A 21,464-nucleotide genomic window follows, 5' to 3' on the forward strand; every position below is an offset into this window, starting at 1 on the left:
GGGGGTTGGGCTAAAGCACGCCCCTAAGTGCACTTTTTTGGGTTTGTGTTTTGCACTTGCACATTTTTGTCCACTTACGGGTTTTTGTTTTTTTTGCACCTCTGTGGACAAAAAAAAAAAAAATCACTGAAAATCAGAACACTGAGGACATCTTCCTGTTGGGGACGGTAATTGCAGCCTGAGCCCAACTGAACCTGCACTTTAAAATCAGCAGAAAACTTTCCGGGGACAGCAAAACAAAAAGGCTTTCATGTGTTGGTCTTTACTTTTTAAAAATCAACCTGGGTAGAAAAGGCAGAAAGCTTTAGAGAGTGACCTTTGCCCTCTGTGTGGAAGCAGCGGTCTCTCTGCAGAGGTCCGACCCCACCCACCGAGTCAGAGATGTACCACTGATATTAGCGATCCTCATGCTTTCCTGCTAAATGGGGAGATCTGGCTGTGACTCGGCAGGCCGCGTGTCATGATCTGTGAGGAATCAGTGGTCTCTCAGTGGTCTGAGTCCTTCCATGCAGCATGCTGGCAGGTGACAGGCCTCTCTACTCTGTGGGCTGTGGCTGCTGGTTAACGGAACTCACTGCCTTTTATGAATAGGTTGTAACAGCTTCTGTCAACAGCGGAGGAACCAGCTTAAAGGCCCAGAAGGTGGGCAACATGATCAGGTAGGACGACCCTTCAAGGGTCCCAACACTTACCCACCAACCAGGGTCCTGTCCTCTGCCCTTGAGTAGAGTGCAAGTCTGGCTTCCGCTTGTCCTTCAAATAAACAACAATGAGACCGAAACTTAACACAGCGAAGTACAGAGATCACTGAGCCAATCACATCAGTCTCTGTACCACAGGAGCTTACGCTCTAATGTCCCCTCCCCCACAGTCCCATCAGTCTCTGTACCAGAGGAGCTTACACTCTAATGTCCCCTCCCCCACAGTCACATCAGTCTCTGTACCAGAGGAGCTTACGCTCTAATGTCTCCTCCCCCACAGTCACATCAGTCTCTGTACCAGAGGAGCTTACGCTCTAATGCCCCCCCCCCCCCCCCACAGTCACACACTATTATTATACATATACAATGAAGGAAATGCGTATTTGCTCCCCTGCTGATGTTGAATGTTCGCCCCTCACACAGAAATGATCGGTCTAACAATGGAATGTTCGCCCCTCACACAGAAATGATCGGTCTAACAATGGAATGTTCGCCCCTCACACAGAAATGATCGGTCTAACAATGGAATGTTCGCCCCTCACACAGAAATGATCGGTCTAACAATGGAATGTTCGCCCCTCACACAGAAATGATCGGTCTAACAATGGAATGTTCGGTGTAACACTGAGAGACAGAATACAACAACAAATTCAGCAGAAATGCGTCTAACAAATGATGACGGATCTGCATGTTCATGAGGGAAAGAAGGATTTGATCCCCTATCATTCAGCAGGATTTCTGGCTACCAGGTGTATCTCATACAGGTAACAAGCTGAGATTAGAAGCAGTCTCTTAAAGGGAGTGCTGCTAATCTCATTGTGTTACCTGTATAAAAGACACCTGTCCACAGGAGCCATCAAACCATCAGATTCCAAACTCTCCACCATGGCAAAGAGCAAAGAGCTGTCCAAGGATGTCAGGGACAAGATGGTAGACCTACACAAGGCTGGACTGGGCTACCAAACTATGGCCAAGCAGCTTGGTGAGAAGGTGACAACAGTTGGTGCAATCATTCACAAATGGAAGAAACACAAAACAAGTGTCAGTCTCCCTAGGTCTGGTGCACCATGCAAGATCTCATCTCGTGGAGTGTCAATGATCATGAGAACAGTGAGGAATCATCCCAGAACTACACGTGAGGATCTTGTCAATGATCTCCAGGCAGCTGGGACCACAGTCACCAAGAAAACAATTGGTAACACACTACGCCAACAAGGACTGAAATCCTGCAGTGCCCGCAAGGTCCCTCTGCTCAAGAAAGCACATGTCCAGGCCCGTCTGAAGTCTGCCACTGAACATCGGAATGATGCAGAGGAGGACTGGTGGGAAGTGTTGTGGTCAGAGGAGACCAAAACCAAGCTCTTTGGCATCAACTCAACTCGCCGTGTTTGGAGGAGGAGGAATGCTGCCTATGACCCCAAGAACGCCATCCCAACTGTGAAACATGGTGGTGGAAACATTCTGCTTTGGGGGTGTTCTTCTGCTAAGTGGACAGGACAACTGCACCGCATCAAAGGGACGATGGACGGGGCAATGTACCCTCAAATCTTGGGTGAGAACCTTCTTCCCTCAGCCAGGGCATTGAAAATGAGTCATGGATGGGTGTTCCAGCATGACAATGACCCAAAACACACGGCCAAGGCAACAAAGGAGCGGCTCAAGAAGAAGCACATTAAGGTCCTGGAGTGGCCTAGCCAGTCTCCACACCTTAATCCGACTGAAAATCTGTGGAGGGAGCTGAAAGTTCGAGTTGCCAAACGTCAGCCACCAAACCTTAATGACTTGGAGAGGATCTGCCAAGAGTAGTGGGCCAAAATCCCTCCTGAGATGTGTGCGAACCTGGGGGCCAACTCCAGGGAACGTCTGACCTCTGATTGCCAACAAGGGATTGGCCACCAAGTACTAAGTCATGTTTTGTGAAGGAGATCAAATCCTTCTTTCCCTCATGAACATGCAGATCAGTCATCATTTGTTAGACGCATTTCTGCTGAATTTGTTGTTGTATTCTGTCTCTCAGTGTTACAATACGCCGAACATTCGATTTTTAGACCGATCATTTCTGTGTGAGGGGCGAACATTCCATTGTTAGACCGATCATTTTGGAGAGTCTCCAGCACCTTCCACACATCACAGTATTGGGGGGGGGAGTCTCCAGCACCTTCCACACATCACAGTATTGGGGGGGGGGGAGAGAGTTTCCGGCACCTTCCACACATCACAGTATTGGGATGGGGGGGGGGGCGGGAGTCTCCAGCACCTTCCACACATCACAGTATTGGGGGGGGGGGGGGGGGGGAGTGTTTCCGGCACCTTCCACACAGCACATTATTGGGGGGAGGGGGGTATTGGAGAGTTTCCGGCACCTTCCACACAGCACAGTATTGGGGGGTGTATTCCTCACCTGGGGGGTGACAGTCATATGCAGCCCGGTGTCAGACTTGGCCTCCTCCTCTTCCTCGTTGGTACTGCTGTCTATGAAGTCCGGGTGCTCGTTTTCTGCGTCTGGCGGGAGGAACAACAACCAGATATCAGATATTTGAAGGAAAGGACCCCCCCCCCCCCATAAAACTGGAGCCTTTCATTTCATTACAGCGAAGGACAGACAAGAAAAGTCAAACTCCAATTTGCTCTGTTTTTGTACTTGCATCCCCCATGCATCTGAACCAAAACTTAAAGCGGAACTCCGGGATTCTCGGAAAGCCCCCTAAAAATGTACACCCCGCCCACCTTTGCGGAAATCTAGCGCTTACTATTCCATGATGTCATTATTTCAAGTAACACAACGTAGGAATATCCAGGGGTGCTGGGCGGAGGAGGAGGAGGTGTCCATCACATCCTGCGCTCATCCCCAAGCACCTCTATGAACCACAAGTCCCATGATGCTTTGGGATGTTAGATATGGCGGTGGGCGGGATTGTGGGTGGGGAAGTTAGGTCATTTGTATGACGCTCAGTCAACTCATGCAAGAACAGATGGGCAGAACAGACGGAGTGTGATGACAACTGATGCAGCATGGATGGGCGGGGCAGCACCGGGAACCGCCCATTACAGACAGCGGTGACGCAATATAGGAACAGTACACTTAGGGGACGTTATAGGACCCGTGGCCCCTATCAAGAAGGGTACAGAGTGGCCCCGGTTGTAGATAATGGGACCTTTAGGGCTACCGCTTGAAGGGCGTATTTACCGCCCCAAACTGCTCTCCCTTTAGCTGCAGAGACAATGGCGGGGGGGAGAAACACGCTACATTTTTTCAGCACAGTACTGTACTGGAACGCGGTAAAACGCACTGGAACACACATGACCCTATTTAAATTGAAGAAGAGATGGGGAAAAATGAACTGGAATGCATAAAAAAAGCACTGGAACGCGTAACAAACGCATCAAAACGCGTCAAAATCGCATAAAAAATGGGTATGCAAAGACGTTTCTAGAATGTGAACCGGCCCTTAATGAGAGAGGGAGAATCTCCCTAACAGGGGCACAGACAGCAATAAAATCCTAACAAGTGTTCTACTCCACCAGCTGCAGGGGAGAGGAGGGAGCGCCAATGACAGCTGGGAAATAGGAGCCTATGGGTGACATCACCACTCCTGGAAGTCCCAGCTGTTGTTGAGCACTCTCTCCTCTCCCCTGCAGCTGCCGCTCACTGAGGACCCGTTCGCATTAGGAGACTTAGAATCACCACAATTCTGTCCACAATTTCAAATCACCAGATGTGAATGGGGCCTCAGTGAGCGGCAGCTGCAGGGGAGAGGAGGGAGCGCTGATTATGGCTGGGAAATAGGAGCTTATGGGTGACGTCACCATACCTGGAATTCCTAGCTGAGCACGATCTCCTCTCCCCTGCAGCCACAGCTCACTGAGGCCCCATTCACATTAGGAGATGTGGAATTGTGGCGATTCTAAATCGCCTAATGTGAACGGGCCTCAGTGAGCGGAAGCTGCAGGGGAGAGAAGAGAGTGCTCAACAACAGCTATGAATTCCACAAGCAGTGATGCCACCCATAGGCTCCTATCTCCCAGTTTTCATTGGAGCTCCCTCCCATTCCCTGCAGCTGCTGCTCTCAGAGGACCTCAGTGAGCGGAGGCTGCACAGGAAAGGAAAGAGCGCTCAACAGCTGGGAATTCTGAGGAGTGGTGATGTCACCCACAAGCTCCTATTTCCAAGCCATAATCGGCGCTCCCTCCTCTCCCCTGCAGCCGCCGCTCAGAGGCCCCGTTTACATCTGGCAATTTGGAATAGTAGGCAGAACTGTGACGGTTCTAAATCGCCTAATGTGAACGGGGCTTCAGTGAGCGGTGGCTGCAGGGGAGAGGAGATAGTGCTCAACAACAGCTGGGAATTCCAGAAGCGGTGATGCCACCCATAGGCTTCTATCTCCCAGCTCTCATCGGAGCTCCCTCCCCTTCCCTGCAGCTGCCATTCTCAGAGGGCCAGAGTGAGCGGCGGCTGCACAGGAAAGGAGAGTGCTCAACAGCTGGGAATTTTTAGGAGGTGATGTCACCCATAAGCTCCTATTTCCCAGCCATAGTTGGCGCTCCTTCCTCTCCCCTGCAGCCGCAGTTCAGTGAAGCCCCAATTCACATCTGGTGATTTGGAATTACGGGCCGAATTGTGACTATTCTAAATCACCAGATGTGAATGGGGCCTCAGTGAGCGGCAGCTGCAGTTGAGAAAAGAGTGCGCGCAACAGCTGGGAATTCCAGGAGAGGTGACGTCATCCATACGCTCATATCCCCCAGCTGTCATCGGCGCGCCCTCCCCTTCCCAGCAGCTGCCGTTCTCAGAGGGCCCCGTGAGCAGCAGCTGCAGTGGAGAGAGCGCTCAACAACAGCTTGGCATTCCAGGAGAGGTGACGTCACCCATACGCTCCTAGCTTTCCCAGCCATAATCGGCGCTCCCTCCTCTCCCCTGCAGCCACTGCTCACGTTTGGCGATTTGGAATTGCGGGTGGAATTGTGGCGATGCTAAATCGCCTAATGTGAATTGGATTCTCAGTGAGCGGCAGCTGCAGGGGAGAGGAAGGGAGCGCCAATGACGGCTGGGACAAGGGGCCTATTATGGGTAATGTCGCCACTTCTGAAATTCCCAGATATTGTTGAGCGCCCTCTCCTCTCCCATGCAGCTGTCGCCGGTTCAAACAAGAGATCACATGACCGGACTGGGGAAGGCTGAAAATAAAAAAGTATATACGTTTTTTTTTCTCTACACAGGTTAGCCAGTATAGGTGCTACTACTCACAGATGGGGGGGGGGGGGGGGGGGAACAGGGGAGATCTGTGAATCTGACATCAGCTCTCCTGGAGTGGAGACATCAGAAAGCCTCCCAGGAGCGGTGACGTCACCCATAGGCTCCCATCTCCCAGCTGTCATCGGCGCTCCCTCCCCTTCCCTGCAGCTGCCATTCTCAGAGGGCCTCAGTGAGCAGCAGCTGCAGTGGAGAAGAGAGAGCGCTCAACAACAACTGGGAATTCCAGGAGAGGTGACGTCACCCATACGCTCCTATTTCCCAGCCATAATCGGCGCTCCCTCCTCTCCCCTGCAGCTGGTGGAGTAGAACACTTGTTAGGATTTTATTGCCGTCTGTGCCCCTGTTAGGGAGATTCTCCCTCTCTCATTAAGGGCCGGTTCACATTCTAGAAACGTCTTTGCATACCCATTTTTTATGCGATTTTGACGCGTTTTTTACGCTTCTCAGTGAGCGGCAGCTGCAGGGGAGAGGAAGGGAGCGCCGATGACGGCTGGGACAAGGGGGCCTATTATGGGTAATGTCGCCACTTCTGGAATTCAAAGATATTGTTGAGCGCCCTCTCCTCTCCCCTGCAGCTGCCGCCAGCGGCTGAAACAAGAGATCACATGACCAGACTGGGGTGGGCTGAAAATAAGAAAGTATATATATTTAGTTTTTCTTTTTTTTTTTTTACACAGGTTAGCCAGCATAGGTGCTACTACTCACAGATGGGGGGGGGCAGGGGAGATCTGTGAATCTGACATCAGCTCTCCTGGAATGGAGACATCAGAAAGCCTCCCTGGGGAGGGGGGGGGTCCCCTTTCTGGTGGCCTCTATACGCCGCTAGGACTATAGTTAAGCTGCTGGCGCTCCGCTGTAAGCTGAACTTCCTGTGTTGCCTCTGGAGCGCACTTCACATACATGACGAAGGACAGAGAAATGCTCCGGGGCCCGATGACGCTTCAAAAGTCATCCAGCAGATCTGCTATACAAGTCAACAAAATAACTAAAAACAGGAAATTCACTGCAATACGTGACATGGGAAGGGGATGCCAAAAATACGTCTGTTCCAAAAATAGCCTATAAAACGCACGAATGTCAGGGATTGTGGCGGTGACAGTACGGCGACACTTCATGGTGCCTAGAGTGCAGATCTGGTGCTCAGTACAACACTGGACTACTTCAACCACTCGCCCAGAGGGGATATTTATTAACATTTTCTGTACACATTAAAATCTGCGATTTTTCTAGAAATCACTGCAACTCAATAATGTATTTATTTTTCCAAAAGCAGAGACCTTGAGAATAAAATGGTGGTACTTTGTAATTTTTGATGTCGCACAATATTTGTGCAGCTGTTTATCAAATTTGTGTTTTCAGAAAAAAACAAAAAGCACAACACTAAGCCCTGGTTCAGGCCAGTGCGACTTGTCATGGGGGTTTGGCAGTTTCAAGTCGCACCCCATTGTCTGCAATGGGACTCTTCAAAAGTAGTTCCTGCGCTGCTTTTTGCGATTTCAGGTGCAACTTGCATAGACCTCTGTGCATGAAGTCACACAGATGTCTTTCAAAATCGCTGACATGCGACTTCGAAATCATGCAACTTCAAGTAAAGTCTCACGGTTTCAGACTCAAATCCAGGCTACGATGAAAAAAAATAAAATTATATATATATATATATATATATCACAAAAAGGCGGACTCCCCCCATTCCCCCCTCCCCCACGTAAAAGCAGGTGACAAGTACTCTATAGAGACATTGGGGGTCTTTTAGAGCCCCAAAATCTTGCCCTGTCCCCTAATGCACCTATCCAAACATAGATTGTGGTTGAAAAGCTGCATCCTCGGCTACACTAGTCAAGGAATGACTGGTCTTTGGGGGGTTCCTCTGCATTGTGAAGTGTGACTGGTCTTTGGGGGTTCCTCTGCATAGTATTGGGTGACTGATCTTTGGGGGGGGGGGGGGGCTTCTTTGCATTGTGCAGAGTGACTAGTTTTTGGGGGGGATCCTCTGCAATGTGCAAAGTGATTGGTCTTTGGGGGCTACCCTGCATTCTATAGGGTGAATGATCTCTGCTGGGTGACTTTATTGGGGGGCGCTTTGTCATTGTCCAGGGTGACTTTTCTTTTGGGGGGGGGGCTCTTTGTCAATGTGCAGGGTGACTGGTCTTTGGGGGGGTCCTCTGCATTGTTCAGGATGCGTGATCTTTCGGGGGCTCCTCTGCATCGTGCAGGTTGATTAGTCTTTGTGGGGCCTCTTCTGCATTGTGCAGGGTAACTGGTATTTCGGGGGCTCCTCTGCATCGTGCAGGGTGACTGCTCCTTGGGGGGGCTCCTCTGCATCGTGCAGGGTGACTGCTCCTTGGGGGGGCTCCTCTGCATCGTGCAAGGTGACTGCTCCTTGGGGGGGGCTCCTCTGCATCGTGCAGGGTGACTGCTCCTTGGGGGGGGCTCCTCTGCATCGTGCAGGGTGACTGCTCCTTGGGGGGGCTCCTCTGCATCGTGCAGGGTGACTGCTCCTTGGGGGGGCTCCTCTGCATCGTGCAGGGTGACTGCTCCTTGGGGGGCTCCTCTGCATCGTGCAGGGTGACTGCTCCTTGGGGGGGCTCCTCTGCATCGTGCAGGGTGACTGCTCCTTGGGTGGGCTCCTCTGCATCGTGCAGGGTGACTGCTCCTTGGGTGGGGCTCCTCTGCATCGTGCAGGGTGACTGCTCCTTGGGTGGGGCTCCTCTGCATCGTGCAGGGTGACTGCTCCTTGGGGGGGGCTCCTCTGCATCGTGCAGGGTGACTGCTCCTTGGGGGGGCTCCTCTGCATCGTGCAGGGGTGACTGCTCCTTGGGGGGGGCTCCTCTGCATCGTGCAGGGTGACTGGACTCTGAGGGCTCTTCGGCATGGCCATCCAGAATTGGGGCTCACAGAGCCATGAGGATGCCTCTGCTCTCCAGTTTTTCGGCATTGCATCCATTGGATGGTGCAATGTTCTCTTTGCATGCAGCACTGCCTCTGCCTGCCTCTGCCTGCTCTTCACTCCTGGATGTCTCTGCTGGCTTACAATAGGAGCAAAGCACTTCTGGTCCATAACAGAACCCATTAAACTTCCCTCACTCTTCGTGAACACAGGGAGGTCATTGCACCCGGTCCTCCACTTTCTCTGGACTTCGTTTTCAGACCATCCCAGTTCTATTACTGCCTGAACCTTACCTGAAGGACCTGACCGGAGTGCTGGCATTGCTTGGCAATTACCTCCTTGAACAACCCTGAGAAGCCAGTTAGACTTTATTATCAGATAAAACACAGAGAGAGCCATTGTTGGGGAGTCTGCTGGTAGCGGCGCAGTACCGTCCTGGGAAATAAAGCTGCACATTCCTTCCTGGATGCGGTGGCCTCGATATCTCAGGCTCAGGGGAAGGTAATCCACTTCCAGATTAAATGGCGCAATGCCTGGGGAAGTCTACAAATACCATGACCACTAACAAACCACATGATGTACTGAACGGGGGGAGAACAAGAAGGAGCAAATTGTTCTACTGCTGTGCAAGTCCCTAATCGGATCACACGTCTGCAGCTGGCCCTATCTCTCTTCATAGAAGGGCTGGGACAAGGGGAGGGCGGGAGGGACAGAGGCCCTGGGTGCAGTGGTATGGGGGTGCCCATTCACTGCACACTTCAGATCTGCCACCATATTGTGCCTGCTGTGACAGCAACCTACCCCCTCTGCACCCCATCCATCCACACCGTGCACAAGGAGCTCTCTTCTAGGTGCTAGAATGCAAGGGATCAGCTGCGCGTGTGCAATGCGCACTCCATGTCAACCAACCAAGAGGGCAGAGAATGGACGCAGGGTGGTATGCATTATTGCATGCATTAGCATTGGGGATGGGGGAATGGCAGTTCGACATTCTTGATTGGGGCGCTGAGCGAACCTGTCCCAGTGCTGCTCCACAGAACCACTTGATTTCCACGATGGCTATTGCTTCCTCTTTCCCTACAGGGAGAGATTTATTACTCCGTGAAAACGGTCAGGCCCACCCAACAAGGAGGCTTGTGTCTTTGGGTTATGCAGTGGGGTCCATACTCCATTACAACTCCTGCCTGCCCTGATCTCTAGCTATACATTGCTTAGGTTCTGGCATCTGTTGCCTGTCTAGGGCTGCAACCTGGGAGTGGTCAGCAGCCATCATCACATACAGGCGGTGCTGGTGATGGTTGGGCATCTGGGCCCTCAACCCTGACTTTTCCACGTGTCTCCCTGGAAAGCTCTACAGCTCGAGCCCTACTCGTCCTCCTCGTCTTCACTTTTGACCTACAGAAGACTCCTTTCCCCTTTTGCTTCTTTTTTCCCTACAGGGAGAGATTTATTACTCCGTGAAAACGGTCAGTCCCACCCAACAAGGAGGCTTGTGTCTTTGGGTTGTGCAGTTGGGGTCCACACTGAGCTCGATTACAACTCCTGCCTGCCCTGATCTCTAGCTATACATTGCTTAGGTTCTGGCATCTGTCGCCCGTCTAGGGCTGCAACCTAGGAGTGGTCAGCAGCCATCATCACATACAGGCGGTGCTGGGTGATGATCGGGCATTTGGGCCCTCAACTCTGACTTTTCCACGTGTCTCCCTGGAAAGCTCTACAGCTCGAGCCCTACTCGTCCTCCTCGTCTTCACTCTTGACCTACAGAAGACCCCTCCCCCTTTTGAAGTGTTGCACGATGGACAAGACAACCTTTGCCATTTGCTTTTGAGCGTTCATTCTATCCTTGCTCAATCAAGCAACATTTCTCATCTGCTAGGAACGAGACCTTCAACTTACCCTATCCCAACGCCAAGCCCAGAAGATTCTTCATTTTTTTCCCTAAAACCCTTCATAGGTACTAGACTACCAGCTATAAAATATCGACCAGATGGTACAAACCCCCAAAAGATCTATCCACAGACCCCAGATCTATGTTGGAGGTGCAAACAGACTTCAGGATCGTAATTCTACATCTTCTGGTCATGCCCTGTTATCCAGCTCTCCGGGACCAAAATTTAGAGAGACAACCACTTTAAGTAAAGCAAGTTGGTTGATACGAGCCATTGGCTCTTGCTGCTGTCAATCAAATCCCATGAGGAGGGAGCGGGGGGCAGCACTGTGTGTGTCAATAGAAGTGCACATCCCTGCTTGGGAATGAGCTCACACCAGTGCCACCATAGCAAGCGGCTGGCTACTGGGGCACTCGGCAGGGAGGAGGAGCCGAGAACGCTAGTGGAGGACCCCAGAAGAGGAGGATCAGAGCTGCTCTGTGCAAAATCATTGCACAGAGCAGGTAAATATGACAGGTTTATTTTAAAACATGGAACCTTTAGAATCACTTTAACCACTTGCAGGCCGCGCTGTAGCCAAATGACGGCTACAGCGGGGTCGTCCAGCTCTGCGGCATGCACCGCCACTCTCTGTCATCGCTTTGTCCTTCAGACACAACTGATCACAAATCACGGTAAAGGGCCAATCACAACAGCCCTTTACCATGTGCTCTGCTGTGTCCAATCACAGCTGATCACATGATGTAAACACACTTGCTGGTTATCAACAGTACTTTGCTCACACTTTCACAGCGTGAGGAAAGTACAGCAGATAACCGGCAGGTGTGAAAGGGGACATCTATACTGATAATCAGGGCACTGATTATCTGGGCCCGTCAGTGCCGCCTATCAGAGCCCGTCAGTGCCGCCTATCAGAGCCCGTCAGTGCCGCCTATCAGAGCCCGTCAGTGCCGCCCTATCAGAGCCCGTCAGTGCCGCCTATCAGAGCCCGTCAGTGCCGCCTATCAGAGCCCGTCAGTGCCGCCTATCAGAGCCCGTCAGTGCCGCCTATCAGAGCCCGTCAGTGCCGCCTATCAGAGCCCGTCAGTGCCGCCTATCAGAGCCCGTCAGTGCCGCCTATCAGAGCCCATCAGTGCCGCCTATCAGAGCCCGTCAGTGCCGCCTATCAGAGCCCGTCAGTGCCGCCTATCAGAGCCCGTCAGTGCCGCCTATCAGAGCCCCTAAAGCTGAACATTGGCCTGGGCAGGAAGGGGGTGAAAGTGTCCGTTGTTGAGGGGGTAAAGACTGATTTACAGAAATTTCCCGACTATACCATCCCAGCCGGCTGGGAACTGGTATCAACACACAATCAAAGCATACGCATCCAGCAGGCCATGAATCTTTAAAAATGGCGTCCAGAAGTGTATCAAAATGAAGAAAGGGTCCTCCGTGGCTCTGAAACGTCGGGACTTTATGCCGTGATGTGATTATTACAATACAACATGCTAAAACCGCACCAGGAAGAGCCACATGATCTCCACTTACTGCACAGAGCCGTGGAAATATCAGATGACCTGGAACATAAACCCCAGAGGTGGCCGGGGCAAACCCAGAACTGGTGAGAGATCGGGCCGGTGAGGTTCCCAAGAGATATACAAAACCAGCGTGTGACCCAGGACACCAGACCCCACCCCTAACCGAAACACTATTGGGTGAGGAGGGCTTTGAAGGCGGGTACTTACAGCGTTGACTAGATGGTGTCTGGCCACTTACCTGTTCCATTCACCTTCTCTCTGAGCAGCCTGGCGTCTCGGCCCAAACCGGCGACTCTGAAGGAGAGATCTGACAGTTCATCTGCAGACTGAGAGAAACAGATCCATGTGAGTCTTCCAGTACTGCGCAATCAAATCACAGAGAAACGAAAGGGAATCGATTACGTCACTATTCATAGCTAATCCACCCCGACTATACCCCCACACCGACTATACCCCACCGACTCCACCCCAACGATACCCCCACACACCCCACTCCAATACCTCCACTGACTCCACCCCCAACGATACCCCACCCCGATACCCCACCTTAACAATACCCCCACACACCCCACCCCGATGATACCCCCACCGACTCCACCCCGACGATATCCCTACACACTCCGCCCAAACAAAACCTCCACGATACCCCCACACACTCCACCCCCACACTCCACCCCCGACGATACCCCCCCCCACACACTCCACCCCCGACGATACCCCCCCCACACAATCCACCCCCGACGATACCCCCCCCACACACTCCACCCCGACGATACCCCCCCCCCCCCACTCCACCCCCGACGATACTCCTCCACACACTCCACCCCCGACGATACCCCCCACACACACTCCACCCCGATACCCCTCCACACACTCCAACCAAACGATACCCCCACACACACTCCACCCCATAATGATACCCCATCTACTCCACTCCAATGTTACCCCACCACCTTCCCTATGATGATTTCTCACCTATTCCACACTGATGATGCCTTCCTTCCCCATAATATCTCACCTACTCCACCCCAATGATACCCTACCCCAATGATACCCCACCTACTACTCTCCAACAAAACCCCACCTACTCCACCCCAACAATACCCCAACGATACCCCACCTACTCCACCCCAATGATACCCCACCTACTCCACCCCAATGATACCCCACCTACTCCACCCCAATGATACCCCACCTACTCCACCCCAATGATACCCCACCTACTCCACCCCAACGATACCCCACCTACTCCACCCCAACAATACCCCACCTACTCCTCTCCAGCAAAACCCCACCTACACCACCCCAACAATACGCCACCTACACCACCCCAACAATACCCCACCTACACCACCCCAACAATACCCCACCTACACAACCCCAACAATACCCCACCTACACCACCCCAACAATACCCCACCTACACCACCCCAACAATACCCCACCTACAGCACCCGAATGATAACCCACCTACTCCACCCCAACGATACCCCACCTACAGCACCCCAATGATAACCCACCTACACCACCCCATGCTACCAAACCACCTGCTCTATGACTTCTCACTGACTCCACCCCAATGATACCCCACCAAGTGAAAGTGAAACTCACTTATCCCTCCCAATGATATGCTCTCAGAGCTCCCCTATTGCCCTGTCTATTTCTTGTAGCCATGAATCTAAACCCTGTGTAAGCTCCAACAAAGACCTCAGTGACCTGCCCCTCCCCTCACATGACAGTATTTGGGAGGGGCGATTGGCTGCTCAGTCTTGGGCGCTACATCTTGGAAGAAAGGGGAGAAGGTCACACGCCCTTCCTTACCAACACTGGTGGACATTTCAGAAGGCTCAGACAGACAAATGGAGCAATGTGGGGTGCAGACTCTCAGGTGGGTGAAGGGCACCCCAGAAAGAGAAGCAGTCTCTTTAGCCCCTTCCTACCAGTTGTATGGTCCTAAGTGGCAGCATGGAGGTCACATAGTGACAACTGGGGGCTTCAAGTGATCACATGACCCAGCAGCCCAGGCATTAGGGGTTTGTTCCTATAGCTTGGGCATTAAGGGGTTAAGGTTGGGTGTCAGAGCCAATGCAGGAGTCAGCAGAATTTTGTTTTTCTGGATGTACAGTGTAAACAAAGACTAGTTCACTCTAAACTAGTATAACTAGTAAATCTAGAATGGTGTCTGATGATGGAGGTGACGACATCTGTAAATACAACCCAATGATCTTGGTTTCTAGGAGGGCTCAGGATGTGGAGAGTCAGCTGATATAAAACAAACACCCAAAATTATTTGTGTCTGCATCAGCCAAGATTTAAAGAGACCCTGTCACCTGACCATTCATTCCAACAACAATCTTCACGTAAGATTACATGTGCATTGTTTGCATGGTATTTACCTGTAAAGTCCCCCCCCCCCCACGTGCAGGCATCCCATCCTTACTTACAGGAGAATCTGGCTTCTCTAAGAAGAGTCATTTGTCTAACTACTGTCAATGCTGGCCCAGCTCTTCCTTGCCAATGCTTCCATAGAACCTTGGTTGACCTTATCTGGCCCTTGAGCCACTATTCCTCCCACTGACACCAAGGACAAAGCACTATTCCTCCCACTGACACCAAGGACAAAGCACTATTCCTCCCACTGATACCAATGATGGGGCACTATTCCTCCCACTGATACCAATGATGGGGCACTATTCCTCCCACTGACACCAATGATGGGGCACTATTCCTCCCACTGACACCAATGATGGGGCACTATTCCTCCCACTGACACCAATGATGGGGCACTATTCCTCCCACTGACACCAATGATGGGACACTATTCCTCCCACTGACACCAATGATGGGACACTATTCCTCCCACTGACACCAATGATGGGACACTATTCCTCCCACTGACACCAATGATGGGGCACTATTCCTCTCACTGACACCAATGATGGGGCACTATTCCTCCCACTGACACCAATGAAGGGGCACTATTCCTCCCACTGACACCAATGACGGGGCACTATTCCTCCCACTGACACCAATGACGGGGCACTATTCCTCCCACTGACACCAATGACGGGGCACTATTCCTCCCACTGACACCAATGATAGGACACTATTCCTCCCACTGACACCAATGATGGAAAACTATTCCTCCCACAGACACCAATGATGGAAAACTATTCCTCCCACAGACACCAATGATGGGGCACTATTCCTCCCACTGACACCAATGATGGGGCACTATTCCTCCCACTGACACCAATGATGGGGCACTATTCCTCCCACTGACACCAATGATGGGGCACTATTCCTCCCACTGACACCAATGATGGGGCACTATTCCTCCCACTGACACCAATGATGGGGCACTATTCCCCCCACTGATACCAATGATGGGGCACTATTCCTCCCACTGACACCAATGATGGGGCACTATTCCTCCCACTGACACCAATGATGGGGCACTATTCCCCCCACTGATACCAATGATGGGGCACTATTCCTCCCACTGACACCAATGATGGGGCACTATTCCTCCCACTGACACCAATGATGGGGCACTATTCCTTCCACTGACACCAATGATGGGGCACTATTCCTCCCACTGACACCAATGATGGGGCACTATTCCTCCCACTGGCACCAATGATGGGGCACTATTCCTCCCACTGACACCAATGATGGGGCACTATTCCTCCCACTGACACCAATGATGGGGCCCTATTCCTCCCACTGAATATTATTATTACTATACAAGATTTATATAGCGCCATCAGTTCACACAGCGCTTTACAACACAAGGCCAGACAGTACAGTTTTAATACAGGGGGAATCAGAGGGCCTGTTCATTAGAGCCTACAATCTAAAAGGGACAAGTGATACAAAAGGTAATAACTGTGGGCAATGGGCTGATGCCCCCAATCAGCACACGCTCTGGGGGAGACCAACAGCAAAAAGAAATGCATCTGTCGGCGGCCGTACATTTCTGAGACAGGAAGTAAAAGGGAATGTCTCCAACGGGACACAGACAGCAATAAATATACATGACGGGGGCTTTAACCCTTCCCTGCCTTATACAGGAATGACAGGAGACCCCCTACTTGCCTTACAGCAAAGCTCTGTTCAACAGTCCACATCGGTGACACCGGTAGGAAACCACTGGCCAAGGTGCTGCTGGCCTATAAGGGGGACACTGTGACCGACCACCCGGTTTGCTGGCCATGCATCCCCCGAATCTGCACACAGCAAGAAACTGCATGGGGGGTTGGTTTCGGTTCGCCCCTCAGGGCTGCTCTACTCCTGCAGGTGGCACTATGCCCGGTGGGTGATGGTGTCCTCCAATGAATAAAAGAGAAATAATGTATTGGCTCTGCATACACTGAGATCATTGGGAGATAGCGGGAGCCGTGCTCCGTAGCCCCCCAGCCTCCAAGAGAAAAAAATGCACAAACCTCATTCCCGGACCACCGTTTGCTGCCACTGTCCACACTGTTAAAGCCGGAATCCAGGCAGCCATACGGCTTAGAGGAATACACATCATCAGTGAGGCTGAAAGAGATCGCAAAGGTGATGTTCATCAACATGATCTTCCTACAGAGAGCGTTCAATGTCAGATTAACCCCTTCATTACCGGGCACCCCCCCCTCCTACAGAGCGTTCAATGTCAGATTAACCCCTTCATTACCGGGCACCCCCCCCTCCTACAGAGCATTCAATATCAGATTAACCCCTTCATTACCGGGCACCCCCCCCTCCTACAGAGCATTCAATGTCAGATTAACCCCTTCATTACCGGGCACCCCCCCCTCCTACAGAGCGTTCAATGTCAGATTAACCCCTTAAATACCGGGCACCCCCCCCTCCTACAGAGCATTCAATGTCAGATTAACCCCTTCATTACCGGGCACCCCCCCCTCCTACAGAGCGTTCAATGTCAGATTAACCCCTTAAATACCGGGCACCCCCCCCTCCTACAGAGCATTCAATGTCAGATTAACCCCTTCATTACCGGGCACCCCCCCCCTCCTACAGAGCGTTCAATGTCAGATTAACCCCTTAAATACCGGGCACCCCCCCCTCCTACAGAGCATTCAATGTCAGATTAACCCCTTCATTACCGGGCACCCCTCCCCCTACAGAGCATTCAATGTCAGATTAACCCCTTCATTACCGGGCACCCCCCCCTCCTACAGAGCATTCAATGTCAGATTAACCCCTTAAATACCGGGCACCCCCCCCTCCTACAGAGCATTCAATGTCAGATTAACCCCTTCATTACCGGGCACCCCTACAGAGCATTCAATGTCAGATTAACCCCTTCATTACCGGGCACCCCCCCCCCCCCTCCTACAGAGCATTCAATGTCAGATTAACCCCTTCATTACCGGGCACCCCCCCCCTCCTACAGAGCATTCAATGTCAGATTAACCCCTTCAATACCGGGCACCCCCCCCTCCTACAGAGCATTCAATGTCAGATTAACCCCTTCAATACTGGGCACCCCCCCCCTCCTACAGAGCATTCAATGTCAGATTAACCCCTTCAATACCGGGCACCCCCCCTCTACAGAGAAAATTCAATGTCAGATTAACCCCTTCATTACCGGGCACCCCCCCCTCCTACAGAGAGCATTCAATGTCAGATTAACCCCTTCATTACCGGGCACCCCCCCCTCCCCTACAGAGCATTCGTCAGATTAACCCCTTCAATACCGGGCACCCCCCCCCCCACAGAGAAAATTCAATGTCAGATTAACCCCTTCATTACCGGGCACCCCCCCCCCCCCTCCTACAGAGAACATTCAATATCAGATTAACCCCTTCAATACCGGGCACCCCGCTCCTACAGAGAGCATTCAATGTCAGATTAACCCCTTCAATACCGGGCACCCCCCCCTCCTACAGAGAACATTCAATATCAGATTAACCCCTTCAATACCGGGCACCCCCCCCTCCTACAGATAACATTCAATATCAGATTAACCCCTTCAATCCCGGGCACTCCCCCCTCCTACAGAGAACATTCAATATCAGATTAACCCCTTCAATACCGGGCGCCCCCCCCCCCCCTTCCCCTCTCCTGCCCAGACCAATTTTCAGATTCCAGCGCCATTGCACTTTGAATGACAATTACTCAATCATGCTACACTGTACCTAAATTAAATATTTTTTTCCCCCCACACACAAAGCTTTCTTTTGGTGGTATTTTATCACCACTGTGGTTTTTGGTTTTTTTTTTTGCTATATAAAAAAACAAAAAAAATACCAAAAACTGAAAAAAAACCCCTAAATTTCAGCTATAAACTTTTGCAAATAAATAATGTTTTTTCATAAATTTAGGCCAAAATGTATTCTGCTGGATTTGTTTGGTAAAAATAACCCAAATCAGTGTATATTATTTACTCCTGTGTTTCTCAACCTTTTTTCAGTCAAGACACACTCTAAAATTACGGACGGTCCCGAGGCAGCCTCTGAAATTACCTAAAGGGTACCTCGGGACCGTCCGTGATTTCAGAGGGGGCCTCAAAACCGTTCGTAATTTTAGAGAGTACCTCGGGACCGTCCGTAATTTCAGAGGGGGCCTCGGGACCGTCCGTGATCTCAGAGGGGGCCTCGGGACCGTCCGTGATTTCAGAGGGGGCCTCGGGACCGTCCGTAATTTCAGAGGGGGCCTCGGGACCGTCCGTAATTTCAGAGGGGGCCTCGGGACCGTCCGTAATTTCAGAGGGGGCCTCGGGACCGTCCGTAATTTCAGAGGGGGCCTCGGGACCGTCCGTAATTTCAGAGGGGGCCTCGGGACCGTCCGTAATTTCAGAGGGGGCCTCGGGACCGTCCGTAATTTCAGAGGGGGCCTCGGGACCGTCCGTAATTTCAGAGGGGGCCTCGGGACCGTCCGTAATTTCAGAGGGGGCCTCGGGACCGTCCGTAATTTCAGAGGGGGCCTCGGGACCGTCCGTAATTTCAGAGGGGGCCTCGGGACCGTCCGTAATTTCAGAGGGGGCCTCGGGACCGTCCGTAATTTCAGAGGGGGCCTCGGGACCGTCCGTAATTTCAGAGGGGGCCTCGGGACCGTCCGTAATTTCAGAGGGGGCCTCGGGACCGTCCGTAATTTCAGAGGGGGCCTCGGGACCGTCCGTAATTTTAGAGGGGGGCCACGGGACTGTAGGTAATTTTAGAGGGTGCCTTGGGACCGGCTGTGTGTGATACCGACTGGGGAGTGTGTGTGTGTATTTTTTTTTTTTACTTTTGTTTTTTTCCCCCCACATACTGTGACTGGAGCAGTGCAGTATTACCACAGTGACACTGTACTGCTCTGGGAGGTGTTCAGGATTTTTTTTTTTTTTTTACACGACTGCTTATAACAGTGATAATCACTGTTATAAGCAATCATTTTTATAAATGGTATCCATTCATTGGGTGTTATGGTGATTAGCCACAGCTATCACATGGTACAGATGCGCGGTGATTGGCCCTGTCTGTTCCATGTGATCGTTATGACCAATCACATAGAGCATTACAAAAAAATACACAATGAATGGCTATGAATATAAGCCATTCATTGTGTACACCTGTGATATGATCACTGTGATTGGTCACAGCAATCACATGATACTGGGACCGGCCAAGTACAATGATCTCTCATCCGGTGGAAAATCATGCTCCTTCCAAAAGGTACACATTCTTGACTCAGCAGGTGGGGTATAGCCAGTCGGAAAAAAGACAGGTAAAGGCTATATTGTCAGAGCCTGGGTCCGAACCTGGGCTTTCTGCAGCAAGAGGCAATGTTTCTTCATGTTGAGTCACCTGGAATGCTGGACGGCTCCCTTGACAATTATTTGGATGATCCTACACCTTGACCTTGTTTTCTGATGAACCTTGAACCCCTTGCTCCTCCCATGAACTTCCTGATATAAGCCATGCCTCTGCACTTCCTGTTTGCCAGATTATTGTTCTCCCCAGCCAGTATTGTGCTCCTTATCTCTGCTGTCATCCATATTTTGCTGTCACTTGTTATTGACCCTTGGCTTGTTCTTGACTACGCTTCTGCCTGATCCCAACCTGCGACTGCTCCTTACCGACCTTGGCTTGTTTACTGACCACACTTTCGTTTGATCCTCACCTGCTTATACGCTACTGGACCTCCGCTTGCTCAGCTCCTGGTGGGACGATCCTGAGGACCGTGACCTGGTGCTAACACGCAGTCAAATCCATCCCCACCACCAGGAGCTCTGGTGAACACCGGTTGGTACTTAGACTCCGCACCTCGGGTGATCCCACTCCTCCACCACGGTGACCTGCCTGTGTACCTATCCTGCTGATTTCAGGTGAGCCTTTCCACTGCTATAGCAACTGGTCTTTGAGCCTGACCCCTGATGGTGACGCCTATAGGGTCCTGAACAGAATACATAGTACATGACACATTTACTTGCCTTGCTGGGAATCTGGCTTCACTGTCTGCATTGTAACCAACATTGTACTGTATTTCAACCCTCAGAATTTCCCTTTAAAGCATATTTGGGGGTTGAAGTTTGGGGGGTAAGAGTTAGGGTTAGAGGGTTGTGTGTCCATGTAGTTTGCCTGTTATTGTGGCAGAATGCACACAGAGTTATAAAAGAAATAAATATTGTCAATCCACAATCAACATACAAGTCTACTTACCAAGTGGTAAAACTTGTGGGGCGGCTCAGTTTCCCCAGATCTCCCAGTTCCGGTGCAGGTTTACTGCAAGCCTCAATGTTAAGGTACTTAAATATGTGAACCTTCCCTTTGAGGCAGATCTGTCCGAAACAGAAAACAAACTCAATATTCTTCAATAAAACTGATAGAAGAGGGCTATATGTCCTCCTCCTGGAACACTGACCTGTGCGGGTGGGTATTGGAGGGGGTTGTTGTCCAGTATGATGGTCTGAAGGTGTCGGAGGTGTCGGTAACAGACAGGAATGTGGGAGATGCGGTTGCAGGAGATGTCTAGACGGATCAGAGGAAGCTCAGAGAGTTCTGGAATAGAAAGCGATAAAGTCTTATATACATGGAACACTACATATGACACCACAGTACCTACATATCAGGAATTCCCTGAACATTCATACAAAAGCAGAAGGGGTTGGAGCACAGAGAACTTATTTTTATTGCTCACCCAGTGATACTGATTCCATTTAGAGCTGGGATTTGGACCCGGGTTTAAATCCCGGATAAGCCCCCACGGTATTACTGAACGAGCAATAGA

The 21,464-nt window shown here is 51.3% G+C and overlaps 1 protein-coding gene across 1 annotated transcript in view; it reads right to left on the reverse strand.

Moving 5' to 3' along the window:
• Window positions 1-688: 688 nt before the first annotated feature.
• Window positions 689-21,464, reverse strand: part of LOC149434796 (DISP complex protein LRCH3-like) — an 86,043-nt gene continuing 65,267 nt past the window's right edge. Inside the window, 7 exon segments of the mRNA XM_089663353.1 lie at window positions 689-723; window positions 726-753; window positions 3,103-3,203; window positions 12,484-12,571; window positions 16,691-16,787; window positions 20,897-21,015; window positions 21,099-21,235. Coding sequence (XP_089519479.1) covers window positions 689-723; window positions 726-753; window positions 3,103-3,203; window positions 12,484-12,571; window positions 16,691-16,787; window positions 20,897-21,015; window positions 21,099-21,235 — 605 coding nt within the window.

Source organism: Staurois parvus, unplaced genomic scaffold (assembly GCF_062004578.1).
Source record: "Staurois parvus isolate SC_StPar_1 unplaced genomic scaffold, SC_StPar_1.0 ptg001672l, whole genome shotgun sequence".
NCBI classification, from domain to species: domain Eukaryota; kingdom Metazoa; phylum Chordata; class Amphibia; order Anura; family Ranidae; genus Staurois; species Staurois parvus.